General features: G+C 42.9%; 3 protein-coding genes across 6 annotated transcripts; 1 reads left to right on the top strand and 2 right to left on the bottom strand.

Moving 5' to 3' along the window:
* Positions 1-183: 183 nt before the first annotated feature.
* arf3a (ADP-ribosylation factor 3a) lies at positions 184-4,833 on the bottom strand. Its single transcript, XM_056384551.1, has 5 exons — positions 4,744-4,833; positions 3,379-3,561; positions 3,162-3,272; positions 2,668-2,792; positions 184-2,582 (listed from the first exon to the last, which is right to left on the bottom strand). Exons 2-5 carry the CDS (start codon positions 3,524-3,526, stop codon positions 2,421-2,423), a joined length of 546 nt encoding a protein of 181 aa, XP_056240526.1. The 5' UTR covers positions 3,527-3,561; positions 4,744-4,833; the 3' UTR covers positions 184-2,420.
* Positions 4,834-7,339: 2,506 nt separating this feature from the next.
* On the bottom strand, positions 7,340-27,170 carry wnt10b (wingless-type MMTV integration site family, member 10b). 4 transcript variants are annotated; one of them, XM_056384546.1, is made up of 7 exons: positions 27,081-27,170; positions 25,719-25,861; positions 22,234-22,336; positions 9,576-9,838; positions 9,240-9,421; positions 8,970-9,137; positions 7,340-8,840 (listed from the first exon to the last, which is right to left on the bottom strand). In XM_056384546.1, exons 2-7 carry the CDS (start codon positions 25,819-25,821, stop codon positions 8,340-8,342), a joined length of 1,320 nt encoding a protein of 439 aa, XP_056240521.1. In that variant the 5' UTR covers positions 25,822-25,861; positions 27,081-27,170; the 3' UTR covers positions 7,340-8,339. The 4 variants fall into 4 exon arrangements, with proteins under 4 accessions (XP_056240521.1, XP_056240520.1, XP_056240523.1 ...); XM_056384545.1 differs by having other exon boundaries at positions 8,970-9,421; XM_056384548.1 differs by lacking the exon at positions 27,081-27,170 and adding an exon at positions 24,539-24,596 and having other exon boundaries at positions 8,970-9,421; positions 25,719-25,807.
* wnt1 (wingless-type MMTV integration site family, member 1) lies at positions 12,273-20,020 on the top strand. The gene is made up of 5 exons (XM_056384549.1): positions 12,273-13,628; positions 13,970-14,075; positions 16,123-16,376; positions 16,567-16,832; positions 16,961-20,020. The coding sequence occupies exons 2-5, from the start codon at positions 13,975-13,977 to the stop codon at positions 17,450-17,452; spliced, it is 1,113 nt and encodes a 370-aa protein (XP_056240524.1). The 5' UTR covers positions 12,273-13,628; positions 13,970-13,974; the 3' UTR covers positions 17,453-20,020.
* Positions 27,171-27,326: the final 156 nt, after the last annotated feature.

Genomic DNA, 27,326 nt, shown 5'->3' with positions numbered 1-27,326 from the left:
ATTTATATTTTTTATCACAAATTATTATTCAGAGTATTTTTATATTTTGTGTCACATTTCAAAAGGGCTGTGATCTAAACAAATATACAGATAATCAGGCACAATCATTGGCCTCTGTATAAGGCCTTCATTGAGTCAAATCATAACCTAAGAGAGCAATGGTGAATGATGACGAGGAAGAAGTTGATTTTTTTTTTTCTTTTATTGACTGATCGATGTAGTGCCAGGAATCATCAAATCACTCAACACTTTTGCACCAGTTTGTGTTGCTTTAATTTCCTCCACTTAATAAATCCATTGTTCCTTTTTGAAAACACATTAACAGCTGGAATGTTGTGCAGTCTTGCTTTTCTGCCAATAGTCACTGAAAGAGGGATGTTTAGCCACAACAGTACTGCGAGTGTTGTTACAGATCATAGGTGAGATACTTGAATGTTGGACATTCCTACATACAAACCTGTTATCAAAGAGAAATTAACCACTGGCAATATAAGGCCACAAAAACAATTTTCACACCAAACTGAACGTAATAGAGGGCACGTCACACACACAAGCTGCTGTCAGTTATACACGTCTGCCAACACACTGAACCCAATATCTACAGGTGTATCAACAACACTTTCAATTTGACCGCGAATACCATGATATACTTTTCTTGTTACATAAACATATATACAGTTGCGCTGACATAGAAAAGCATGCTTTTGCATATTGGAAGGTTGTTCAGTAAACTTTACACAAAATCCATAACATTTATCAGTACAGCATTGTTCCAACCAGCAGCAGTAATTTAGACTAACAAATTTAGTCTGAGGAAACAGGCTATTATAATTCACTTTTATTACAGATCTTGTACAATATTAACATGCCTTATGGTGCAGTATTACTATCATCCTCTCTCCTATTGTTTTCAAATTATGTGATTTGTGAACACTCAAAAAGACAACAGTCTGATCTAGTTAGCAAATTAAGAAAAAAAAACAACACTAAAATCAACACTTTCCCTTTGATCCAAAATAAATAAAATACTCCATTCGAAAATACGAGAAAAGAAAAAACCAGACATTACATTTTGTACAACAATAATGCATCTAGAGTTATTTTGTGCAACGTGGAACACAGAAATACGGTCAACACAAGAAACACATTTATAATGTCACGCCAATAAGGAATGAATAAATCAGGATGACAAGCAATGTGAGCTCTTTTGATAGATGTAGTGAAGCTGCTCGCACAAACTGACTTAAAAAATAAACATTCAAAACCATGTAAGCTCTCTAATATTTCCAATCACATGCTCTGCTGCACCGCTCTGCCGCATCACTCTGCCGATCACTCACAGGCCAATAGCATCATTTTTTTCCCCAAGCCACAGAGCTTGCCTGCTCTGTCATCTGTATCAGTTCGGCTATCACACCTCACTGACGCCAGACAAACTGTTTTAACCCTTACCGAGCCAGGCAAGTCGACTAAGAACAAATCTTTATTTACAGCAGCGGCCTGCAGTAGTTCACAGCTGTTACAAGCCCATGAGCCAGTATTGGGATATCTCCATGCAGACTGGGAAGCAGTAATATACAGTGATATGGAGGCTTCTTTTTCACCAGCTGCCTTAGCAGTAAATGCACATTGCAATAAGGGGAGAGAAAGAATACGCTGCACTTAGAAAATAAAATCAATAAATGAACTTATGAATAAATAAATACATGTTGACAAAAATATAAATTGTTTAAGACTCTCCAGTATGTCAGCAGATTTTGAGTTAGAGAAAATAAATAAAATAGTGCATTTAAATAAAATCTGAACAAACTGTTTCTTAATAAAATAAATGAAGCTCTGAAGTGCATAATTTGGTGGTGGTAAAACATCTGCATGGACAGGAAATGACAACTTGACATTTATCTGAGCATGTATGAGTGATAGTATGCTGAGATAATAATAATAATAATAATAGTATTCCCACTATACTATTATGACATTCTTTATAATTTACATCAAGTATCTGAGAGAGGGTTGCTCTGCCATCATGATTTTCTGAACAAATTAAAAGGTGACAGAGGTTAAAGGTCATAGACTGCAAAGAGGGGGAAATACATACGCCTTCACAGTAACATTATACTATTACGTCCCAATATTTATGTATTTAGCTTATAGAATGTAAGTCATTTTGGTCAACTTCGACGCCATTGGTTTCTAAATGATTAAAAACTCTCACCGCAGATCCAAACAAATTAAATTGATCAAAGTAAAGAAAATCAAATAAAATAGAATAGAAGTATTTGGGGGGGGGGGGGAAGCCATTGAGAGTCACCCCCTGGGAGCTTTTCAGCACTGCCTCTCCGTGTAAACACAATGGATCCACTATAACCACTACCTGGAGCTGGCACCCAGGCTCTTCCCCGCTCTACTGACCGAACCCTTCACTTTTTGTTCTTCAGCTGATTGGCCAGCCAGTCCAGGCCCTCGTAGAGACCGTCGCCGCTGGTGGCACAGGTGGCCTGAATGTACCAGTTACGGTGGCGTAGGGAGTGCAGGCCCAGCTTGTCTGTGATCTCTGCAGCATTCATGGCATTGGGCAGGTCCTGGACACAATCACGTGGTAAAGTATGTCAATCAGAGGGCTTCAGTTGGTGAAGAAACAGGCAGACATGCAAGGAAAGCCCATACCTGTTTGTTGGCAAAGACGAGAAGAACGGCATCCCGCAGCTCGTCCTCAGCCAGCATCCTCATCAGTTCCTCCCGGGCTTCGTTCACTCGCTCCCGGTCGTTGCTGTCCACCACAAAGATCAAGCCTGAGAGGAGAGATGAGAGCTTGAGTCTTTTCAAGGATTACAAAAAAAACCATCAGCTCTGCTATGCTCGAATCAATTCCATCCCACTTTGTAACAATATGCTGACATCATATTGTTAAAAAAAAAAAACAAACATATCGCTCAATCAAGCTTTTTGATTGTCGAGGCTTTCAACATGACTAAGATGATAATAATTTGAAACAGTTGGAGGCTGTATGCAAATTACATCATCCAAAGCATTAGTCAAATGTGCCCTCAGGTGCTGGGGGTGAGTGTGTGTTGCAGGATCTGCCACAGGACTAGATAGGTCTTGTTTACTTCATCATGGCAGACTACCGCATCATCTAAAAGGCTGCTGGACCGGCTCACCCTGGGTGTTCTGAAAGTAGTGCCTCCACAGGGGACGGATCTTGTCCTGACCACCCACGTCCCACACGGTGAAGCTGATGTTCTTGTACTCCACTGTCTCGACGTTGAAACCTGAATAACAAGTGTATTAAAATTAAAATGAGTTACATAAGCTGGTTAAACTCAGAGACATATGTTTTATATAATGCTATCAATAATGAATTCTTTCTTCACACACCGATGGTGGGGATTGTGGTGACGATCTCCCCCAGCTTCAGCTTGTAGAGGATGGTGGTTTTCCCAGCGGCGTCCAGCCCCACCATGAGAATCCTCATCTCCTTCTTGCCTATGAGGCTCTTCAACAGGTTCCCGAAGATGTTCCCCATGATGACAGGCGGCTCTCAGCTCAACTGCAACAGAACTGTCACACAGAGAGTTGAAAAAGACCACTTACTATATATAGCAACAAAGCAGCCAAAATAAACCACAATTAGAAAGTCAAAACCACAAAAAAGAAAAAAAAAAAAAAAAAAAAAAAAAGGAAAAAAATACCACAGTGAGACACAGTAGCTCTTCAAAATCAACTCTCAACATTACCACCTCATTACAGCTGAAAGCCACCTCAGAGGAAAAGCCAATAAAGGCATACTTCACACCTCGGCAGGCAGCTGACCTGACTTAAAGACTGTTGCTTTACACTTTGACAGCTCACTGGTGAAACCAGCCGCCATACTGGATCTCTGTAATGTGGATCGGCTTTCAAGTGGTGCAGAGTAACCACCTTTTTATGCTGTTTGCTGGCAATTGCAAATATAGCAGTGTAACTATCAGTTCATATTATATTACATGACACATAACCTTAGCTTGTGTGAATGTCTTGTGCACACAATCTAAAGCACCGATGTGGGATTTTACTTTTCTGTGCTCCTTCACGGTGAGGGCTCTTTAACAGGCCAACTCTGCAGTCAACTTGTACTAGCCTGCTCAACCTGAGATGCATTTGATAATAACAAGGATAGTCCAAAATTAGCAAAGACAAAAAAGCATCCACAGCCTATTGTGCGGCAGATAGAGCATCCATCTTTCTCTGGGTACCCTTCTTGTTTTATGATTAACCATCTCCGTGACTGTAACCCACTGACAAGCTCCATGTCCATTCATTTATATCAAATACACAGGGTACAGCTGCTAGCATAGCCTGTTACAGCTGCAGTGGCCGCACATCCATGTACATCTGTCATAATGCGAAGGGAAGACGGCTGCTGCTGTTGCTGCAGTCCAAACAGGCGTTGAATGTGAATGAGCCGAGTTACGTATTTATGGCTTCATAAAATAATCATTTGAGCGTAGTTAGCTAGCAACAATATTAGCTAATGTCTTCAGTATTCCAGGGAAGAAAAAAATCTCCGGGTCAATTTGTGTGCTGTAATCCGCTCGTACAGTCACGACAACACCAGCACTAGTCGGCCCGATGTCGTCGAGTAACGGCCGTTCATTCAAGCTATACGAGATGTTAAAACTGACAACCACGCTGCGCTCACCCTTTAATATACACGAATACATCTTTGAACATTTTCCACATTTGCATCTCATTCACACTTACCCGTCAACGGCAGGCAGGCTACCAGCTGGATTCAGGCAAAGGACTGGATGACAGTCTCGCGATGAACTCCGACTCTGACACTGTGTAATCTCGCGGTAGTTGGATTGTCAAGAACACCTCTCACATTTGTCATCCCGGATGACTTGTTGGAAGCCAGGAGCACTGCTGAAGGGCAGCTCTAATTTAATTGTCTCTTTATAAAACATGAAAATTATTACTTTAACATCCCCTTCAACCTGCTTTGACATTTAACCTGCTGTAGTGATGCTCAAATGCAGTCGACAGCATTTAAGACAAGATTCCCACACAGAATCCTTTTTAACAAACACACATTGCAAGTGTTATTTGTATGCAGTTACAGGGGCCCAACAACTAAACCAATATGAAATGTAACAGAATCTGTAGGCAAACATGCCTGAATAATTAAAACCGGAATCATCTTAATGAATAAATAAATGGCTGACTGTAACAGGATGCCAAGTGATGCTTCCTGGCAGCAGCCCCTCTGTGTGTCACAGATAATGAGGTGACAGGAGGCAACAAAACATGGACGGAATCAATATTCCAGCAGGTTACTAATCTTAGGTACTGATTTTCTTAGATAGCACGTATTTCAAAAGATGATACTGTACATTTATGTGGTTTTACAGGTGACAATACATAAGAATTAGGAGCTTCACCTCCCTCCATGGTGTGGGTTTTTACCCATCAACCATCAGAAACACAACTATTAAATGACACACCCATGACCAGCCCCAAGACCATAGGTGAATCCAACATGTCTCCCTCTTCTTCTCTATTGCGTGTCTGTTAGTGGTCCAGTAATAGATGTGTTTATCAATTCAGTGGTGAAGGCAGAGGAATAAAGAGGGGAGCAGATGTTTGCAGCTGCAGACCAGATTATGGGGTGGAGTGCGTGGTGGGGGAGCCTGCCGAGTTTGTGTGCATGGGGAGTTTCGAGAGGGTTACAGCGGGCTCGGGTGGTGGCAGGAGAGGTGGGGTGGGGAGTTATGACTTAAAGGAGCCTTTCCTCTGAAGTGTCTGCCAGCGTGCACCCCAGCAAACACAATCACAAGTCTCGTTGGTTCTGCTAGCTGAACTAATGAGGGCCTGCGCGTCGAGGGCAGGGGCTTTGATGTTCTGGGTAGCTGGCTCCTTGTGTTTTCTCTCCCGCTCTCCTTCTCTGCCTGTCCCACATCAAAAATGAAAGGGGAGTTGAGAAGCAGATGTTTTGAGGCATGTATTTATACAGAGTACACTTTATTCACCCCCTTTTCCATACCCCATTTGTCCTTTGCTCCTGCATCCCTGCTATACGTACAGCAAGGATCTATCTCTCTATCTTTATATCCAACTAAACGCACTAAATCGCCTTACTTTATACATATAATCATCCTGTCAATCAAAGTGGGTAACTTTTATCTCTCCTAACTTCCTCTCTCTGCCTCCCTCTCTTTAATTTCAGCCCTGTCTGGTTGTCATTACTCGGGGGGGGCAGTCAATGTGTTGCTATGCATGTGTCTCTGTCTGCAGCGATGAGGGGGAGAATGGGAAAGAGAGAAAAAGAGTGAAGAGAGGGAGAGAAAGCAATCCCAGGCTGTCCACCAACCTCTGTCTCACACATGGGAGAAACAGTGACAGGAAATTCCCTTTTGCAGCAGCTCCAGGGTGAAATGATAAAGGAATAAAGAAATGCAAACCAGAAATCCAGTCCCTTATCATTCCCTACCCGTCGCTATCTCCTCTTTATTCCCGCACTAAATACCAAACAGACAGAACAGTTAATTCAGCCACTGGCAGTACCATTCCTCAGGAGTCAAGGGATATTTACCCAAGTCCATACAAACAAGACTTAATTGGTATTAAATCCTATATAGTAGGAGAGGTTCTCCCAGTAGACCGTGCATGGAGACAGTTTGGATCATATCTAGGAATGCTGCTATCATAAATCCAGTCAGGTGCTGACATTAGCACTTTGCTAAATCTGCAGTGTAACTAGAATGAGAGTGCAAATCATTCAGGTCACCAGGAGTTCTGACAGCTCATGTGTGCACACCACCATGCATGTTTTTGATTGTGCATCAGTGCCAGTATTTCTACATGTAAGTGTCTTTGTACATAAAACCATGCATGTGTTTATGTTTGTGTAGTCTGTCTCCCAGGTAACAGGGACACAGCGTCCCAGCAGCACGTGGTTCAGCGAGTCCCTTCCTTGGCTATGAACTCTGGACAGATGATCCCCTCAGATGCTCGCACAGCAAAGACTGGTATAATCACCCCCACTCTTTGCTCTCTTGATGCTTCTCTCCAGTAATAAAAGTCATACTTTAAGGAAACAATATCCTGCGGCCATAAAAAGTCCTTCTCTCAGCATGAAGTGGCCATAAAAAAAGGCTCTCACCTCCCAAATCTGTAGTGCGTAGAGCTTACCCCCCATTTACACAGCAACAGACACACACACTCAAACATACACACACCCTTCAGTATCGGTTCAAGACTAAAGCAGGTCCATCTCTCACTTTGACATGTACTACATGTGGGAAGAATCTAAGGAGTGCTCAGACTGATGAAAAAGACAAAAGCAAGTAGAGAATAATAAGGTCTGAGTCATGATTTCATAGGAAAATGACACACATCACATCACAGTTATACCAGGAGGAAGCATAATTCTGTCATAATATTGACATGAATTCATGAAAAACAGGACCACTAGTCACCACTCTCATGAAGTTATTACTATTGTTACAATGGTATAAATAAATTTAAATGATTAGTTATTCACTGTAAGGGATTAAAGGACTGAGTCTGTGAATCTGTCTCTTTCCAATCTTTAGTTTTACAAGTGTACAAGCTTTGATAAGCTTATAAAAGTCCTGTGCTTTCTGCCTTTTTGCTTCTGTGACAAAAAATTCAAACACTATAAAAAACAGTCCTCTATCTTGTCTTCTTCTATTCATTTTTTGAGACTGACTCCCAAATAAGTATCATCGCTCTGTCTGAGTCACAGGTGCAAAATACTGTACAGTGACATGTAAGATAAACTGCAATGAGACTTTGTTGTCTGACAGCACTGGTTCACCATCCTGAGCCGCTCTGCCAGCATCAGTCTGTCATTAACTAAAACCAAAAAGACAGGTGCCAACACAATAATAATATTAATAATAACACATTTACAAATATACAAGTACACATTAAAATACACAGCTACTGTACAACGAGATGAGTCAGCATGTAGACAATGAAATAGCAATGTTTTTTGCTGTTGCTCGCCTTTGTTTTGTGGGATAGAAAAGACGGGGTATGGGCCGTTTTCATGGCTGAGAGGGCAGCGTCTAAACAGACCATGGCAAGACAAATGACATGAGTCACCTCTTCAATCTCTGACTTGGCATTTGAGAATAACAGCGGCTACAAAGAGAAAATGGATCCCAGATGATGGACCAAAAAAAGGATAAGGGGGGGGAGTAAACAGATTCTCTGGGAGAGTTACACAAAGAGCAAAACAAACACTCAAACAACAGGAGTGGGCGAAGGGACAGGCTTGCCATCTTGAGTCCTGAACGGGTAAAGGCAGCTGGGAGTGGGAGAACTGGAATCTACTTGCACACATTGACCCACTCTGTGAGACGACACTCCTCGCAAAGCACGTAGCAACACCAGTGAAATCGGCAATTGCAGCGCTCGCTGCGTGTCTGTTTCAGAATGTTGTGTCCACGGCCACAGCACAGTGAGCTACAGCTGTCTGTGCTGTAGCTGGTTTTGTTGCAGATGCGTCCTTGTGTACCCGGAGAGTCTAAAGAGGCGTCACGCTCACAGAAGTCAGGAGACTTCTCAAAGTACACCAGCTCTCTGGACATGCTGCGACGACGACCTCCGTTGAGCCCTGCTGTGCTCCCGCTGGCGCCGTTTCCTGTTCGAGGGTTGAAAACCCCGTTGTTCTTGTTCTGGGAGTTAACAAAAATGGCTGACAAGAACTTTTCCTTAAGTAGAGAACCCACAAGTCGGAACTCTGGAGACACATGCCAGCAGGTCTTGAACTGACAGCTCCCTGATGTGCCATGACATTTGCACTTCCTCTTCATGTTGTCAGTCACTGTCTGTATAGGAAAGGTAAATTATGTAAGCAAAAAAGAAATGCAGTGATGACTCTGATGATGACATATGCCATGCTAGACTGCTAGACTCTGAAGAACACTAAGAACATGGTAGAAAAGAACATTATTCACCTGTCGTCCCACCCGGTTGTTATGTATCCTCATGCGAGCGTGGATATCTCTTGGAGACCCGCTGGAGTCGAGCCAGTCCCTGGAGAAACGTTCCCCAAAGCGGACGTCGTGACTGCAACCCCCCCACTCCCAGGTCTCCTGCATGGAACTCAGCTCATCTGGTAAAGGCTTGAGCAGGGCAGAGGGGTGGGTGGAGCGCAGGTTAGTGGGCAGGTCACCATGGCGACCATTTAACTCCAAGGATAATGACCGTGTCATGCCGATGCCTACCCCACCCTTCTGCAGGGTCTGCAGCTGCAGCTGTGTGAGTTTCAGCCGGATCTTGTCATCGTCCTGCCGACGCTTGGCCTCGCAGCCACACCCCCGCAGCTTGCCCATGCTGCAGGCCGAGGCCACAGAGTGAGCCACACCCGCTGCCAATAAGGCCAGGGAGAAGGCGCTCTCGCGGAAACCTGGGAACAGGAGATAAACCCAAAGAGTTGGAGAGTAGCCCCAAAAAATGTCCTGCTCCTGTGAGCAGAACAATCTCTACTCTTATACCTACACCGTTCCCCCATCAACACCAGGTCACATTTTGACCATCATTAGCTTGCCTCAGACTCTCACCCCTGTTGAGGATGGTGTTGTGGTGGGGCAGCTTGCCAAGGGCCTCCAGTGAGGAGCAGTTCCAGCGCTGGTCTCGGAATTGGTGCTGGCATTCATGGATGGCCACCTGGATGCCCTGCAGAGCTGAGGCTGTCACATCGGGGCTCCGCACACACATCCGCATCTGACGCTTGCTGAGGCCTGCCAGCCTCAGGCACACCGAGTTAGGGGTTAGCACTGGATCTCCTGCCACCTTCAGGCTGAGGATATCATTACACAGCACCCTGCAGAGAGAGGGGGGGGGAGTTAGTGTGGGGGGTGGGGGAAGGGGGTGAGGGTGGGGGGGGGGGGTTCATCAGAGCTGGTCAGGAGTTCATTAGTCAAATCCACAGCAGTATGTGGCAGCGGGGAGGTGTTTTGGAAAGTTTTGAAAATTTGAAAAATACAAACCAAAACAATTTATGAAGGATGTGCTGCAAACTGTATCTCATCTCCAAGGGATTTGCTGGATACACTTTGCAATAAAACGTGTTAATCAATTGCACAAGTATTTACTAGTGTTTCTACTGAATGTTGCTGAAAGCAGGACAAAATATAATTCTAAACAGATCATCCAGCTGAGCAGTCCCAAAAGCAGAAAGTAAATTGCCAAATACATCATAAGGAAACTTAACAACTGTGGGACTTACATTGAATGCTGTATGGCATAGTTCAGACATGTCAAAGGCTACAAAATTAGTAAACATCTATTTTAATGTTTCAGTATTACACTTAATCCGTCTGTGAAATCAGAGGCAGATGTTTCACTTTTTGACTGAATATGTTAAAAATCCGTTTAAATCACACATTACAGTAGCTTCCCTGACTCTTGCCGAATTTTAATGTAGCCAGACCCCGCATGTACCATCAACTCTCCTGGCGCTCTCAAGTGCACTTACGTTAATGCAGGTGACATAAGTGCTGCTGCCAAAATCAGGAACTGGTCCCAACGGAGTTTGTTTGATAGCTCCATTTTGTTAAGCGTCTTTCGCGACGTGACATTAAAACACTCGTAATAAAGTCCCGGACTGAATAAGAATATGAAAAAGAGGAAGAGTGGAGTATTAGCGATGCACCGCCAAACGACCGAAGAGTGAAGACGGAGAACAGAGGAGCTCGGGGGCGAGAGTAAACGGGAGGGGGGGGGGGAGAGAGGGGAGGGGAGGGGAGGAGATGCCTCTACAGGCGACTGTTTGCAAAATATTGGCTGATATGAAAGTCAGATCAACAGTTGATCATTTTATTATTTGAGAATGTGACCATTCGTCCAAGCGTAAGATGACGTCTCCACACTTTTACGCACGGGCACCACTTTCCAAGACGTGCGCACAACGGTCAGTGGGTAATCTAAAATACTGAATACTATAAACATATCTAACATGATATAGAAATATGAATGTATTTATTCCTGATTTTTGTTTGCGGGTCGGTAGATTATGTGGTATAGACGTCCAGTTTTGGAGACTAAGAACAAAGAAACGCTCAGTAAAATGAAATATGGAAAGTCATGGAAGATTTTGTTCATAAAGGGGTGAGTTAAATGATGGATGGGGGGAGGGTAGAGCTGCTGGTTCCACTGTACGACAGGGAGGCAGCAGCAGGCAGGCGGCTCCGCTAACAGACCCTCCAACAATACTGTTTTTAGTCATGTGGTCCCCCCCTTCCTCCCACCTCCACCAGAGCGGCTGTTCTTCATTGTTGTGTTTGAAACAACTTCACTTTGTCACTCCAAAGTCTTTATTTCAGGGTATAAAATTATATGCATAAATCACGAGAGTGACCGTTTTTTGTGTGATTATTTATCACATTATGGCATCACATGCTCCACAAAAATCTAATTGCAATTGACACGTATGGATCATTAAAAATGTGTATGAGATGCGTCATTGGAAGCTGCGCTTAAATGACTTGAAAACATTTATGCAAACTGAAGGTTAGTGTCTCAATTATATATTCATGTTCGTTTTCCATGCTCAGTAAAGACTAGGCCTTTGAAACCAGATGCCCAGGCCCTCTGAGCGGACTTGGTTACTGTGATATGGCAGCTCGGCATCGAATCAATCAGCCAATTGATCTTGGTTATTCAAATTAAGCCAAGACGCCGCTGAATCAACAGGTCAATCACACAGTTAGTGACGCTGCTAATTGTCCCACGAATTAAAAATGTTTTCTCGGCCGGATCTCAAACAATAACAGACGCTGGTGCTGGAAGCGAGAAGGTGCATGTGGGCTACTTTCATAAAATTAAGTTAAAACCCCCCCTCAAACACGGTTCGCATAGTGACACCAATTCATCTAATCTCCTTCCATTCCCTAAGCTGCAGCAATGAAAAGTGCATTAGCATTCTGGCTTGGCGTGTATATCTAAGTGGCTTAAAAAGTGATTTGAAGTTGATTTGTATATAAAAGGCCCCCTTTATCCGGATTGAAGCTCTAATCTGCTCGGTGTCGCATGACTGCTCCAGGAAACCCGTTTGAGCACCTTCATATAAGGCTGGAGTATAAACGTAGGATGGCTGTCATTAAAGCCTTTTTACAAAAGCCCACTTCCTTTTACTGTCATCTGAGGGAGGGAGAGAGAGAGAGAGAGAGAGAGAGAGAGAGAGAGAGAGATGGAGAGGAAGGGAAAGAGATTATTCAACCTACAACCGCTGCAGTGACTAATGTGGAACATGCAAATTAGCAGATAAATGTCACATAATGAAACATTAACCCAAGAACCAACATGGAGAAGTTTGGGGACATGTAAGCTTGCTCCTAGTCTGGGGTTAGATGGAGATGCCGCAAAGTGGCTCAAGCTGTGATTACAGTGGGCTACATTTGCGTCGAGGGAGGTCTGCAGGCCAGATGTTTGGAATGGTTTTTCTTACTCGTCCCCCTCTTTTCCTGGTTCATCATACATCAAACTTCTGATTGGAGACCGTATTTAATGTCTCCCGCGTTCGAAAAAAAATACTTAAGTAGCCCAGCAGGTAGTGTGAGTTATAGGACAAGTAAGAGCTTATTATTGCTTCTTTCTGCATCCAAGCTTTGTTGTGCGCGTGCGCGTGCGTCCTCTGCTATAAAGAATGGTGATAACAGTTTTGTTTATTGCGCCTAATCTAAATTAGTATCTAAATATATTGAGAGATTATCATATTATGGCACGTTTTAGCAAATTATGATTCATTACATAGTTAAAATAATATAAAATAAGCGTATGCTTGTAGAAGGATTGGTGTAAAAAGAGAAGGAAATGTACAAAAATATCCTTAGTCACTGCACATTTTGAGAGCGCGTCTGCAGAAAGGAGGAGGAGATGCGGTTAGGGAGTAGGCTAATCCAACCACCGGGTAAAAAGGGCAGTTTTAGATGGCTCATATTCCGCTGTAACTGTATTGCACCGTGACACCAGCTTTGAGCAGCAGCGGCGGAGCACCAAACCGGGCGCACCCACAGCATCTGTACCAACACATGACTGCTGCAGGGTCACTTCAGCTTTCTGCAAGACTGGATGTGGAAGCAAGCGCGCGGCCAGTGGGAAAATACTCTCTCAGCTGCACACATTTTTACAGGGAATCGATTCTGTGATGACCGTGAGATTCCACAAGTAATATGCGCAACACTGTGGATTGCCCTGTTTTTTTTCTCTTCCTTTCTCCTTTCTGCCCAGTTGTGTTTCCTTATTCATTGTGCGCCCTATGAAGAGCATTAACTATCCCTCCCTCCAATCCTATTGAAAAGGCTCCGAAAAAAACAGAGGGAGATGAGAGCAGCAAATCCCTTTTTTATTCCCCTCGTAGCGCTCAATAAGAGAAGAATGTGTTGCCTATCAGTCACCGAGGGGATCAAGTCTTCGGGACTGTCCCACGCGTTCAATGCGCCGTGCAGAGCATCACTGAGAGAGACAGAGTGAAGAGGACTGCAGCAGCAGTAGCATCCTGCCTGGACACTTCACATCATTTAGCAACCTGTCTCCACTCAAGATCCATTTAAGTCAATTAAGGGCTGCCTGCTTCTCTCACCTTTCAAGCCCTCTCACTGGACTGTGGCCTGGTGAGTATATCCACCTTGCAGCGTGCTCATTTTAATCAGAATTCAACCTAAGATAATTCACCAAAAAATAAAATTTGAAAAAATATTAACCAAGCCAACTCAATGTAGGATGACGTGTACTGCCAGACTGTCTATTTCTTATTGTTTTTTAGGCTATTTTAGGCTTTTTTGTAATTTTTTTCAAATAATATTTGCATATCTGTACTGGAGTGTTGCTGCCGATGAATAATTGTTGAACATATTTAGAACTAGACTATAACTTTGTTTGGACAAAAACAAGGTTGAAATTTGAAATTTGAAATTTGAAATTTGACATTTTCCTCCTCACGTTTGACCCGAAGACACGATGAGGAGTCTGGCGCTGCTGTTAGGGGTGAAAGCCGCTTGCATCCTGCTGGTGTCTTCGCTCTCAGGCACAGGGGCCGTCAACAACAGCGGCCGGTGGTGGTGAGTTCACCAGATGCTCTCTGTGATGATGCATTCATTTCATTTATCAGCATCCTGCTATTGAAAACTCCAGTTTTACGCCATCCACTACCGCATGAACACAGCGTTTTATTGGGCTACCGCAGTCCATGCATGCGTGCTCGAAATAATGTGTTAGTTTTGGCACCGTTCACAACTTCTGTTCAGAAAAAAAGAGCAACCGCATGATATTAAAGCTTGTGGGATTTTTTTTTTTTTTTTTAGCTGTCGTTTCCAAATTACTCCACGTGAGCTCAACTATAAACTATTTAACTTTTTTTAATTTAATTTCCTTTGAATGAAATTAGCTACAGCAGACTATCTATTTAACAATAAACGAATTACATTTGTAATAATTACAGTTTTACCTTTTATTTGCGGTAGATTTAATTGACTCCCTCTCCCTGCTTCCCTGTCATTTGGGCAGTGCGGTTTGAACACCAGACAACATTTTTCAGTGCAATGTGGGATAAATTAAATATGGATTTATTTCATAGCTGAAAGGAATCCCACACGTGCTTTTATCCATGGTCGTGTTGATCTAATACTGTACATTCCTCTGTCTATACAGCGACCTGAAACTAAAAGAGCCAATTGCACAATATTTTGTTTTAGAAAACAAAACTCAAATTGGATCTGTGTAGTTTTGCGTCAGTGGGATTGTTGTCTTGCTTGTTTAAAAATCTATAAACTGTGGGTTGGGTTTGTTGAGGCAATGATTTCACGAAAGTTTTTTGTCGTTTTTGCGGTGTCATCACATGGACAGTATTTGCGCACATGCGTCCGTGCGTTTTCAAATATTTAAAATGTCAGCTGAAATCCAGGAAAACAACTAGAAAGAAAAAAAAGACACGGCTGAGTTTAGGAATGAAGAAAACATCCAAAAGACGACATTATTATTAATGGCCCTAGGAACTCGCCACACAACTGTCTGGGTCAGCCCTCTAATAGGCCAAGACTCGCCCGCTTTTACGGATAATAATGCTTAACAGGAGACACAGCCAATACACTGCACATGAATCCAAAAATGTTGACACAGAAATCTCACACAGATTGCCAGCAGATAAAGTGGGAAAATTATAGCCTCAAGCCTGTGAAGTACTGAAACACTAGAAAGGTTCTGAAAGATGATCACAAAAAAAGAGAGCATTTAAGCCCTGTTCAGTGATCCAACATTTGTATTCAGCTAAAGGAGCACAGGTGCTGCTTAAGAACTATAACACAAGAATATTTCTTGGTATTATTTGGCAGAGGGAACATAAACTGGGTTATTACTAGAATTAAAAAGTATGGTTATCAGTATTTTTTTCCTCATGGTATGAAGTAGCCTATGGCCATAATATTTTTCACATTTTAGACAGAGTTTTCATTTACATCATGCAATGCTTTTATATAAAGGCCTACTGTTTAGTGACTTGGGACATTTTGAGAGAATGGACAAATTTGGAGATGAAATTCATGGTCTGTCTAACCACAAGGCCACGCCAATGTTTAGAAAACTAAAGCTCACTTCTCTTCAGCTTTTGTCTTTTGTCTGTTGATGACACAGACGGACAACAGAAGAAGAAAAAAAACAGAAGTGATGTTTCATAGGACAATACAGATGCAAACCTGTGAATATCATACAATGCACTGTATATATTTTTTTTATCTTGATGAATATTTGAACAGAATATTTCAATAATTGAATATAAATATTCAGATAATTAAATTGAGAGGTAATTCTCGCCAAATCAGGGCCAAATGATTTTTAACACACCCAGAGGTGAAAGTACCACAGTTTCACGTTATTTGCCAAACCAGAAACCTGCATTTTGACTCAGAGACTTACTGTCTCCTCACGGTCTTAGAACAGCATGCGTCACGGTTTGTTATTGTAGTACATAACGAGAGCGGTAATTTTAAAGGCACAACACTCATGAGATGCCAAGACACATCAGTTTGAGAGTTTAGAGGGTCACAGAAAGAGCTACATGCATAAACTGCCAGCTCATTCACTCTGACTTCCCTTGTCCTTGTGTCGTGCCAGGGGTATTGTCAATGTGGCCTCCTCATCCAACCTCCTCACCAATTCCAAGAACGTGCAGTTGGTCCTGGACCCAAGCCTGGCCCTACTGAGTCGTCGCCAGCGCCGGCTGATTCGGCAGAATCCTGGCATCTTGCATGCCATTGCCGCTGGGCTGCACACTGCCATAAAGGAGTGCAAGTGGCAGTTCCGCAACCGGCGCTGGAACTGTCCGACCACCCACAGCCCAGCAATTTTTGGCAAAATTGTCAATCGTGGTGAGCTTCTCTTGTCTTTCTCATCAGGCAATATTTGGACAATTTTGAGCAGGATGTAATGGAATCTCTTGTACACATTTAAATGGCTTTGTCTCTAAATAGTTTTTCAATTTTGGGAAAGAAATTGGCAAATGCAAGTCCAAAAGGCTGGATCAAGTTCTGATGGGAAGTCTTGATGTTGTTTCTTCAGGTTGCCGAGAGACAGCATTTGTATTTGCCATTACCAGCGCAGGGGTGACCCATGCTGTGGCTCGCTCATGCTCAGAAGGGGCTATTGAGTCGTGCACATGCGATTACCGCCGCCGAGGTCCTGGAGGGCCAGACTGGCACTGGGGGGGCTGCAGCGACAATGTGGACTTTGGCCGGGTGTTCAGCCAGGAGTTTGTGGACTCCAGCGAGAGGGGCAGAGATCTGCGCTACCTTACCAACCTACACAATAACGAAGCCGGCAGAATGGTAAGGATTTAATACTCAAACATGCCATAGTTGTCCTTTTTGTCATAATCCCCAAATGCTACAAATGCATTTGTGATTTCGGCATTGTGTAAGATTTCATCAGTAGCATTTTGTCTTCCTCCATGCAGACTGTGTCATCAGAGATGCGTCAGGAGTGTAAGTGCCATGGCATGTCAGGCTCCTGCACTGTACGTACTTGTTGGATGCGCTTGCCCAGCTTCCGCACAGTAGGAGACTTTCTTAAGGACCGGTTTGACGGAGCGTCCAGAGTTGTTTATGCCAACAAGGGAAGCAACCGTGCCTCTCACCGAGCTGACCCCCGCCATCTGGAACCTGAAAACCCGGCTCACAAACCCCCCTCTGCCATGGACCTGGTCTATTTCGAGAAATCACCAAACTTCTGCTCCTATAATGGCAAAACTGGCACTTTGGGAACCTCTGGGAGAACATGCAACAGCTCCTCTCCAGGCCTCGATGGATGTGAGCTACTATGCTGTGGACGTGGGTTTAAGACCCGGACTGAGACTGTGACTGAACGTTGCCACTGCACCTTCCACTGGTGCTGCCATGTCAGCTGCTTGAACTGCACCAGTACACGAACGTTACACCAGTGTCTATGATCACAGGTGGAAAACTAAGTGAATATTTAGGCATATATAAAAAGGAAAAGAAGAACTTCTTAGCAAAACAGGTAGTTGGCTGAGAAAGCGACTAGCAGGCAGGTGGTTTGAGATGTTAGGTAGAAGCTAGAGATGCTTCAAGGCGGGTAAACTGATACAGGGAACACTGTGGCACAAAAATTCAATCAGTGTTTTTCACAGTGGGAGATGGAGAAAAGCACAAATACATGAACAGGTCTTAGAAGGAGTATATGTGCTTGCTCCTTGTCTTGATGCTTAACAGTATTATGAGGGTATTTAAACACTACAACCATCCATGTAGAATGGAAATCATCCACATCCCTCAAGTGTTTACACTGTGGAGAAACAGAAATAGAAGTAAGAGGACAAAATGATGTGGAGAATTCGTTGCCGTAACCAGGTACTACTAGAAACCTCTTCTCCCCCATTGAGGGCAGAAAGTGGACACAATGTTTCACAGATGTTTCTGTGGCCAGAGAGCCACAAGCATGTTCTCTCATAAACTGGTGAAGACCTCCGACAAGAGGGAAGTTATTTTAAAAAAATCTCTGCTTTGTTTTCTTTTGCTGAAGTTTGGCTTCTTTCACATGAAACTGTGTGAAGTTTATCTCCGGGGAAGGGCTGTCTGTTCCCAACTTGTGTACTTAGGCCCTGGATGCAGCCCAGCCACTTATATTTTCCTCACCGCATCTGCCCTTTTTATTTAGATTTCTCTGGAGTTGAAAACACCTCAACTCTGATTTGCCACTCTGACTTACCACAGGATGGTCCTGATGTTACATGACTGGGACCAGTGCTCGCCAAGGAAAATAGAAACTGACTGAACAAAATTTTACTGAGGCAAAGTAATTTGAATGTATTATCAATACACTGAATATTGTGGCATGACTATATGTAGTTTGGCAAATATGAGGGGTCAATATTAAAAAAAAGAATTAAATGTGACCTGGATAATCTCACCATGCTCTCACAATGAAAACGAATACCATTCTTAGAGGTACATGGATGTAACAAAAATACACTAAATTCTTTGTTAAGAAATTAGTGGAGCATTAAAGTGGTCCAGGTTTAAAATAGGTAAATGTCAGGCAAGGCTGTAAAAAGAAGCTAAGTCTCAGATGAAACATTTTATTTTGAAGGAGCCTCTGCAGAAGAAATTATACTGTATATCAGCTAAGAGAACCAAAATACTGTAAATATTAAAGTATATGAATATATTTATAATGACATCTCTTGTAAGTTTGCTGAATGATTCATGCACATGTCAGTGGCTGGATATGCTATCATTAGTGTCAAGTCAGGAGATGCTTTGATCTTATGCCTTTTTCTATTTTGGTGTAATGTAGCTGACAAAAAAAACGACTCTCACTAGAAACAGAACATTATCACTTCTTTGCTTGTTTCCTGTAAAAACACTTGTGTTTGGTCATGCACTGAATATTTACCTTTTTTTTATTACTGTAAATACGAAATATTTATTTCTTGGGATTTTTTTATACTGTTATAGAGAGATGTAAGAGAAGACGTTTTTAGATTTTAATCAAAAGATTTAGGTTCCAGTTGGTTTTGTATTGTATGATAGAACAATAAAGTCTATATTTTCAATTAAGTTGCCCTCCTGAATGTATCAAAAGATGCTATTATGCCTGTTGTGGTTTCTGTGTTTGAGATAGTTTTGACAACCAACCAAGTGAACATATAAGCCTGTCCCTGGGTGTCCTTTGCTTAATCCTATTACCATCACCAAAGCAGCCTCTTTCCTCAGCTCACAAAACATCCCTGCATCGGTGCTCCCAACCACAGAGACGGCCCCAGCTTATCCAGCCACATACCTTATTTTATACAGGATTTTACTGTATTGAATGTTTTGCTTCATTTGTTTAATGTCGGAAAGAAATAAAGAAATAATATGAAAAATAATGAAAACTTAGAGTCTCCCCCAACCCCTGGCAACCTGACTAACCACAGGAGTTTGGAAAGCCTTGCACTTTCTCTTCAGCCCACCACAGCACAGGAGCAGCCAGGGTCATCCAGACAGACCACAGTGGAGACACAGTAAGGCCACCAACACACACTCAAAAATCCAAAGGTCCCAATAACAGAGTAACAAAGTTGTAACTATAAGGGCAGACAGGTAGACAGGGACAAGGATGAGAAATTTTCTGAATTGCAGTCAAGATGTTACAGAGTGAACATGCAACATGACAAGGGGCTGCTTTTCCTGTGACAAAAAGTTAGAGCAAGAAGTTAAGTAATTAATTGGGCAGTGATTGGTTAGCATCTCAAAGAAAGTTGGGAGTTTAATTCTCTAGACTTAGGGGGATTAACAGAATACAAAGAACAAATTAGAAAAAATTGAGCTAAAATGCTGTAAATTAGGAGGCCTGATAAAGGTGGATGGCCTATGAAAGCAGAAAGATGAGAGGTAGAACATTTATATTGATCACAGAATAATACATCTCTACAAAACGGATATTCTGTCTCTTATCACAGAAGAATATGGGTGAACACACTCTAAAACATGATATAGCTTGCAGTATAATGTGACAAATAGAGAGAAAAGTCAGGAGACTGTGAAAGCAGAAATGATGGGCAAAATATGGATACACAGAAAGAAACAAAAGAAAGAGAAAGAGAAAAAGACGATGAGGGAAGGCAGGGTTCAAATCCCAAGCGTGAGAGTGAGGTGGGAGAGTTGGTAGAGAGAGTGAGTGGAGGGGGTGCTGCCTGTGGGAGTGCTGAGGAGTCAGTGATAATTAGCTCAATTAGTGACAAAGGCAGTGTAATAAATACCGACTTAGTGTCTGGGTCCCTGCTGGCCTCTCCCTGCGCAGCCTGCGATGTGGCCCTGGCCTGACGGACAATTCATTAAACTGACAAAATACCCCACCGTCCAGGCGTGACGCAGCGAGTTAGCCCCCTACAGGCCCAGCTCATTGTTCTAATTGTCTGGGCTGGAGTCACTTTGTGGCCGCCTCCTCCTTCACCCACCCCGCCTTCACACTCTGCCTTCAGAAAACCCATGGAGTTAATGCCCCTACCTTACTCTGTAAGTAGGTGATCGGCAGGTTGGAAAAAAAAAAGCAGTAAGAGTTCCTTGGGGTGGGGTGACTGGTGGGGGAGGCAGTGGGATTAGCGAATGGAGGTTGCCTGGGAGTGCTGGGAGCAGCACCGATCGGAATGTAGGAGAGATGAGTCCAGAAGCTCGGATGCGGGACAAAGCGAGAGTTAATAAGGAAAGATTGAAGGGGCTGGCGACAATGGGCCGCCACCCGAGTCGAGATGAAATTGCTTCCGAGGATTATTGGGAGACGGTGTGAGCGTTGTAGGCTTTTTGTGTGAGTGTGTGTTTGGTTGGGCATTTGTGTGTTTGTGCTTCAGTGTGTGTGCAGGGGCAGGGGGAGTGCTGGATTGATGGCTGCCCCTCTGGTTGGGGAGCAGGGGACCAGGGGAGGCTAACCGGCTGTTCCCACAGTCTGTTCTGCTGCAGCCACCTTTGACACACGGGGCTGCCAGGCGGTGAGCAGGCAGCCATGGTAAGAAGGGCACAAACAAAAACAACAGCTTCACTACACAAAAGTCACTGTCTATGGAAGGCCAGCGGAGAAGCGCAGGCTGGAGGTGAGAGGGTGAGGGTGTGAGGAGGGAGAAAAGGAAGGAGAGCAGCAAGTGTGACAGGGAGGATAAAAAAGATACAGAGATGGCACAGAATTGTACAGTTGTCCAATTTTTGGTTTAGATCCTGCCAGCTAATATATTGCCATATAATTATGCAGCAGTATATACTTTTCTACTTTCTAAACTGACAAGTCAAAAAGAACTTTGGTCCTGGGGCTATTTTACTGTTACACGGTCAATTTCCTTTGATAAATCTACTTTTTCATTTTATCAGCAAAACAGCTTCACTGAACCATTCCTGGTCTTTATAGGACCCCTGACTTCAGGAGCAACATAACAAGAGGAAAGGGCCAAGGTTAATAGAACAAGAGTGTTCATGATTTAAGCTTGAGCAAGGAAACAGTTTTCACTAGCCAAAATTGTTCTCCTTACAATAATGTAGTAATCTGCTCAATCACCAGGGAACATGCAGAGAAGATGATATGGCATAATGAAGGCACAGCAGTTACATATTAAAATTCCTACTAAATTGCAGAAAAACGTTTGCCCGTTGGGTGGAGTTGGCTTTAATTTGAAGGGTGTATGATAAAGAATTTAGAACTGGGTTTGGGTCACCGCACTGAATGATAGGCTGCTCACAGTGGTTTTGATGGACAATGTGTCGTGGCTTGGATCTGGCGCACAATACTGATTTGATTTCCGTGCTACATTTTATTGTAATCCTAGCATTCAATTATGGGCCAAGTTCCAAGTAATTAGTTACATTGTTATGACAGGAACACCTTTACACTGCTCATGTTATAATCAGAAGAATTTATTTTAGTGCCATTAAGTGACCACAGGGCTATTATGTAATAAGATGTGCACTTACAGTCTCATTGGACACATATTGCACAAAGAATTATAATCAACTAAACCTCACCTAAAGTTACAGAAAACTACCAAGTGGATTAATAATGGTCAATCCAATGGGGCAAACTTATATACATAAAATTCAGATTTCTAGGAGACAATGAAAAGAGTGTGCGTATGTGCACATATGTGTGCGAGTTTGTGCGCATACTCAGGCCAGCGTGTGTGGGTGTGTGGATGGCAGCTGGGAGGCAGACACGGTCCAGGAGAATCATCCCCTAGCAACTGACCTTTTCAGCAGATGGCAGTTCCAGAGTAACAGCCACCCAGCATCACAATGGCCATGGCCTCCTAACATCTCCATCACTTCATCATCTACCGGCCTGCCACAACCTGTCACACAGGAGAGAGGGGAGATTACATTCATCCCAGCGAATGCATCCATGCATACACGCACTGAAGTGTTCTCTGTTTTTTTATCCTCTTGCTTCAAGTCCAAAACATTCCACACACACACACACCAGTTTGGGTCTGAGCTCGACTCTTCTCATGTTCCTGGGGGTATGCAGCAGGGCAGTCAAAGAGATGAGAGGAGGATAGATTTAGGAGAGACACAGCGGACGCTCACTGCTGTCCGCAAACCTCCAGACACTCTCAAACCACTGTTTTCCGTTGTTGGGTTTTCTGCACATAGTGAATCAGGGTGGGAATGTGGACAGACCATTCGACCACGGTGAGCAATCAGTATGATGTCTGTGGTCAGGCGCTGTGCCCCTGTGGAGCGAGACTGAGAGCGAGCCCTGCAGTTAAGGTGGGAGGGATACAACTTTGCGGTGTTTGTGCGTGCATGCGTGTGTGGGTTTGTGACATGTCAGCACACTTCACACGTGTATAAAAGTGTTCTGAATTGTAGCCTCCTGCATATGAATACAGTGAATCTGCATGGGGTAATAATATGTTTTCAATTATCGAAACCCCCAACCCACGCTCTGCACTTACACAGCATGACCTCTTGGTTGTCTTGGCTTGATGGCCTCCTCTCTGCTGGCCCATTTAGATAAACACCTTATCACCACGAATCATCACCTCTAACTAAATGCATAAGTAGTCTTCAGTTCATTGCAAATACTGAACGGTCAACTTTAAGTACCATTTGACAAAGGATTTGGAAGGCAAAAGCAATAATTTGGTGAGAACAATTATCCAACAAGAAGTTGGAGCTCCCCAATCACACATCTGTGAATGATTAACCTGGCAAGACCAGACAAGTGACAACAAACAGATAAAGTGACATGTCAAAATTGGTTCCACTGGGATTAAGTGTTTTAGTCGGAAAACTGTGTGTCAGAGTGCGACTTTAAACCACTGTATATTCTAGGGGAGATCTTATGCTAGCAAACACTGCAAGTCTTCCTGTAAACAGAGCTGTAATGACAGGGAAAGACTTTGACCAACACTGGAATATGTTTACAGACATCTGACAATGTATGGGTACAGCACAGCAACATTTCAGCCCTAGGATCCACATGAAATATGAGCACAAACCAGTGGAATCTATGTGACACAACATAAGCCTGTGCATAATTTCACCTGTCAGCGGGGATGAAGCCTGCATTTATTCAAATCAAATAGACTATTCAGTGATGAACTGCAGCAATTTGTGTCTGGCTATATCGGATTTTAAGAATTAGCTTCATCCAAATGTGTCTCTTTGAAACTTTCTAACACTGGATTTGATTGAAAGATGTTTTTGAATAGTACATGTATTGTTTTATTTTCCTAGATGTGAGATCATTTGTGCTACACAGTGAAATATGACTAACCACAGCAACTCAAAATGACTTTATCTGTATTGTGATTCACCAATACACACAAGTCTGACTGATTTCTTTGCAGCTGGCCCACCTTGAGATTATCTGGACCAGAGCATGCCATCTTGAGTCAAAAAACAGCACTGAGAAATTTCTAAAAGCATGGGGGCCATTATCTCTAATCTACTAATACTGTTGGAGACAAAAGGAGAAATGCTCAGTTTTTGGTTTTAATTACAAGCTGTGTTTTACAGCAACAGTGGGCGAAGGCTCAGCACTGACACAGCAGTAGAGGAATGTTTATTTGCTGCAGTTTAGGAGCTGAGTGGCTATGACACATTCCTGTGTCACTGGCTGTCCCGCTCACAGACACACTATTGCATTCACACACTGGCTCCCCATGTGTTGGTTCACAACTTTAAAGACATACACAACTATTCCCCTCTATCCTGTCCTGCACACGTCCACAAAATGTGGCACCTCTGGAATCTGTAAGCATGCCCAAACTGTATGCTCATTCATGGCGACTTAGTGTGACACGACTTACTAGGCCTAATACTTCCTGTGTGTCACTGTGTGTGTATGTGTGTGTGTGTGTGTGTGTGTGTGTGTGTGTGCGTGTGTGCGCGTGCGTGTCACTGCGTGTGTGGCAGTTGTGCAGCAGTGACTTCAATATGAATTATTCACGCCTTACTTCAGCATTATGGGAATCCCTGCCCACAAAGTGTGCAAATGTGCACGTGTGTGTGCTCACTCGTATGTCTGTGTGACTGGCTGCACACACCTCTCCATCTTTCCCTCTGCAGTTCTATCCATTATCCCCAGCATTTGGCAGCCAAAGCCTGTAAAGAAGACATTTCTCTTGGCAACTGTTTTTTAAAGGCAGTGACACAGGGGACAGCCAACCACAGGAGCCACACATCTTCCAATCTACATGCATACTGAGAACTGCTTGCATAACAGAACCGCCCCAGTCTCCTCTCCTCTCTCTCAAAACACACACATTTTCTTTCTCTGTGTCCCACACATACTAACACACACATGCGATACTGCTCCCACCCACCCTTGTCTCTCTGCAATATACTCACCCAAGCTTTGAGGGCTAATCACTTCCAGAGCCAGAGCTATCCTACAAACTGTGCCAGCAGCCTTTCAGTATGTTTTGCACCCTGAAAAGTTCCTTCTGGCGCCTAAATGAATACTGTGTGAATGTAAAATATGGCCTATATGGAGCTACACTGTAGAAGCTGCAAGTGCTGTGATTTATGTACAAACGTGTTTAATTTAGTGGCATTACATACTGCATGTTGTTGACATGGGCACTGTCCAAGGTGCAAAGTTAAATAGTGACAACTACTCTGTAAATGTCATTTGGGACGCTACAACTGTCACAAAATGCTGTAAGGGCACTAATCCCTCTGCTCTCTTGCAGAGGAGAATATTGAAAGATTAATTGCACCCTTAATGCACCTGAACGTGTCCTTAGTTGACACTCAGCTGCCACAAAATAAACACATTCTTTGTATAACTGAAATGACACAATAAGTGCATTAACTAGTATCACATGTATATTATATCCCATTCAGGGAACAGCTGCAGTGAGCAGCTTCTCTGAACAGCAAGCATGTGGGGAGACATCTTTGTTTTGCTTGGCTGCTAGTCATAAAGTTTTCTGACATCTGGATCATCTAAAAGACAAATGGGTGTGTTAGCTTGATAGAATAATTGTTCTGATTTTGATAGGCTACCAGCTAAACATTTTTCTAGCAGCCAGAGACTTTCCATCATAAATTATCTGGGATATAAACAAGCTTGTTTCATTATGGCTTGATTTGCTTTTTTGAAGACGAATGAATGATTTGGCTTATGAAAACCTGTGGGGTAGGGATTAGATATAAGCCAGGTGAATTGTAGACTGTTTTGTCCACACATTAGTCCAGATATAAATGTGTGCAAGTACTCACTTCTGTTTGCACTGCCAAGGTGTGGAGATTTTTGTTTAGAAGGTCTTCTGTCTTGTTTATAGTGGACTTCTGTCCCCTGAGACCCTTCCTTCTTTGTCTTCATCCTCAATGTTGTACAGCATTTGGCATGCTCCTCTGAGACCCTGGAAAAGAATGGTAAGGATAGTATATATTTATACCCATGGGGAAATTCGAACCTATGCTTGTTTTGACCTCCTCTAACTGAGTTACTCCAGAGGAAATGGTGCTCCAGGCAAACACACCTCCGTTAGCCATGCTGAGATTTTAACCTCAAAACCTTCTTGACTTTCTTGAGACAATATTGCTTACGAATAACCCACCTTTCCTCAGTCAACTCATTCAACTTGAAAACATTTCAGGTTTGAAAACAGATATCAAATGTGAGATTTCAGTTTCTCAAATTACAGCAGTCTGGCATCAGAGCCCTGATGTCAGCATTATGGAGTCTAGGATTACATGAAGAACTGGTGTTGTTTTAAAGGCGAAGGGTGGTGATAATACATATTGATTTGATTCATTTTATTTCTGTTTTGTATGAAGTTCATTGATAAATAAAAGCATGAAAGCACCCTCGCCTTACTTTTAGTGCCTAGCATTGTATCTGCCCTTGTGTGTTGGTCATTGTGTGATATTTCTACAACTGTGTAGTCATAGATCATTACTGATGTTGAATAGTGCTGCCTTAAGTCTGTACTTGAGGACGCCAATGCACATTTAACTAATAATGACAGTGTCATTGAGCAGCTCTGACTTAGAAGTGATAAAAGGCTGCCATCTAGTGGCATTAGCTTCAAATTACAATGTTTAAGTTGATTTGTTCAAACAAAACAAAATTACAATGCAATGCTTTAATCAACCAGTTACTTTTTGGGAAGGAATAACGAGTTTAGGTTAACAGTGTTTTAAACAGTGTCTAAACCGTTAGCTACAACCCTGATATAGATGATCAGAAAAGGCTTAACACAAACATTAGTCTACTTCAAATTACAAAGTTACGCTATTGAAAAGACTTTGGGGAAATTAAACAATCACGTTAACATTTACAGCTGCTGACTAAACCATTAGTAACAGTGCGGTAACCTGAGGCTTAGACTCACCTCCCGTCTGTCGGCAGGTAGCTAGCTGCAACCGTTTATATTAGCTGGGTATGCTAAGGTAAGTTAAGCTAGTCATGTTCACATATGTACCAGTATGCAAGTTTTAGCAGGTAACACAAACTGACTTTATAATGTCTGTAAGTTTGTTAACTAGTACCAGTTAGTTTAAAAATACTGTCACTCCGAGAATATAGGAGATTGATAAAACTTATGAAGGCCAGATGTTTTAACTTAAATAACTTACACGAAGTTAGCCAGCTATTGGAGGAGATGTGGTCCCCTACTTCGGATGTTGGCTGTGATTTAGTTTGTTGTTGAACAAGCACCAGAAAATAGAAGAAGAAAACGTGGTGCAAGGGGAAAAAGCTACAAATTAAAACTGAGATTGGCTGGTTTCACGGTTGACAACGGGATGTTTGTTGACGACCATGGAGACTAACGTAACGGCGGTAGGCATCGTGTTCAGGCTCTCCGCCTCACCTGCTCTGAC

Source organism: Seriola aureovittata, chromosome 9, assembly GCF_021018895.1.
Source record: "Seriola aureovittata isolate HTS-2021-v1 ecotype China chromosome 9, ASM2101889v1, whole genome shotgun sequence".
Lineage (NCBI taxonomy): Eukaryota > Metazoa > Chordata > Actinopteri > Carangiformes > Carangidae > Seriola > Seriola aureovittata.
This window is presented reverse-complemented; position numbering and strand designations above follow the sequence as displayed.

Excerpts from the sequence above, each read along its gene's own strand:
- arf3a (XM_056384551.1), bottom strand. The coding sequence starts at position 3,526 with ATGGGGAACATCTTCGGGAACCTGTTGAAGAGCCTCATAGGCAAGAAG. Across the intron at positions 2,793-3,161 it reads CTACTTTCAGAACACCCAGG|GCTTGATCTTTGTGGTGGAC; the intron begins GTGAGCCGGTCC and ends CTCTCCTCTCAG. Across the intron at positions 2,583-2,667 it reads TCGTCTTTGCCAACAAACAG|GACCTGCCCAATGCCATGAA; the intron begins GTATGGGCTTTC and ends GATTGTGTCCAG.
- wnt1 (XM_056384549.1), top strand. The coding sequence starts at position 13,975 with ATGAGGAGTCTGGCGCTGCTGTTAGGGGTGAAAGCCGCTTGCATCCTG. Across the intron at positions 14,076-16,122 it reads AACAACAGCGGCCGGTGGTG|GGGTATTGTCAATGTGGCCT; the intron begins GTGAGTTCACCA and ends GTGTCGTGCCAG. Across the intron at positions 16,833-16,960 it reads ATAACGAAGCCGGCAGAATG|ACTGTGTCATCAGAGATGCG; the intron begins GTAAGGATTTAA and ends TCCTCCATGCAG.
- wnt10b (XM_056384545.1), bottom strand. The coding sequence starts at position 25,821 with ATGAAGACAAAGAAGGAAGGGTCTCAGGGGACAGAAGTCCACTATAAA. Across the intron at positions 9,839-22,233 it reads AACTGCCATCTGCTGAAAAG|GGTGCTGTGTAATGATATCC; the intron begins GTCAGTTGCTAG and ends CTCTCTCTGCAG. Across the intron at positions 9,422-9,575 it reads CAACACCATCCTCAACAGGG|GTTTCCGCGAGAGCGCCTTC; the intron begins GTGAGAGTCTGA and ends TCCTGTTCCCAG.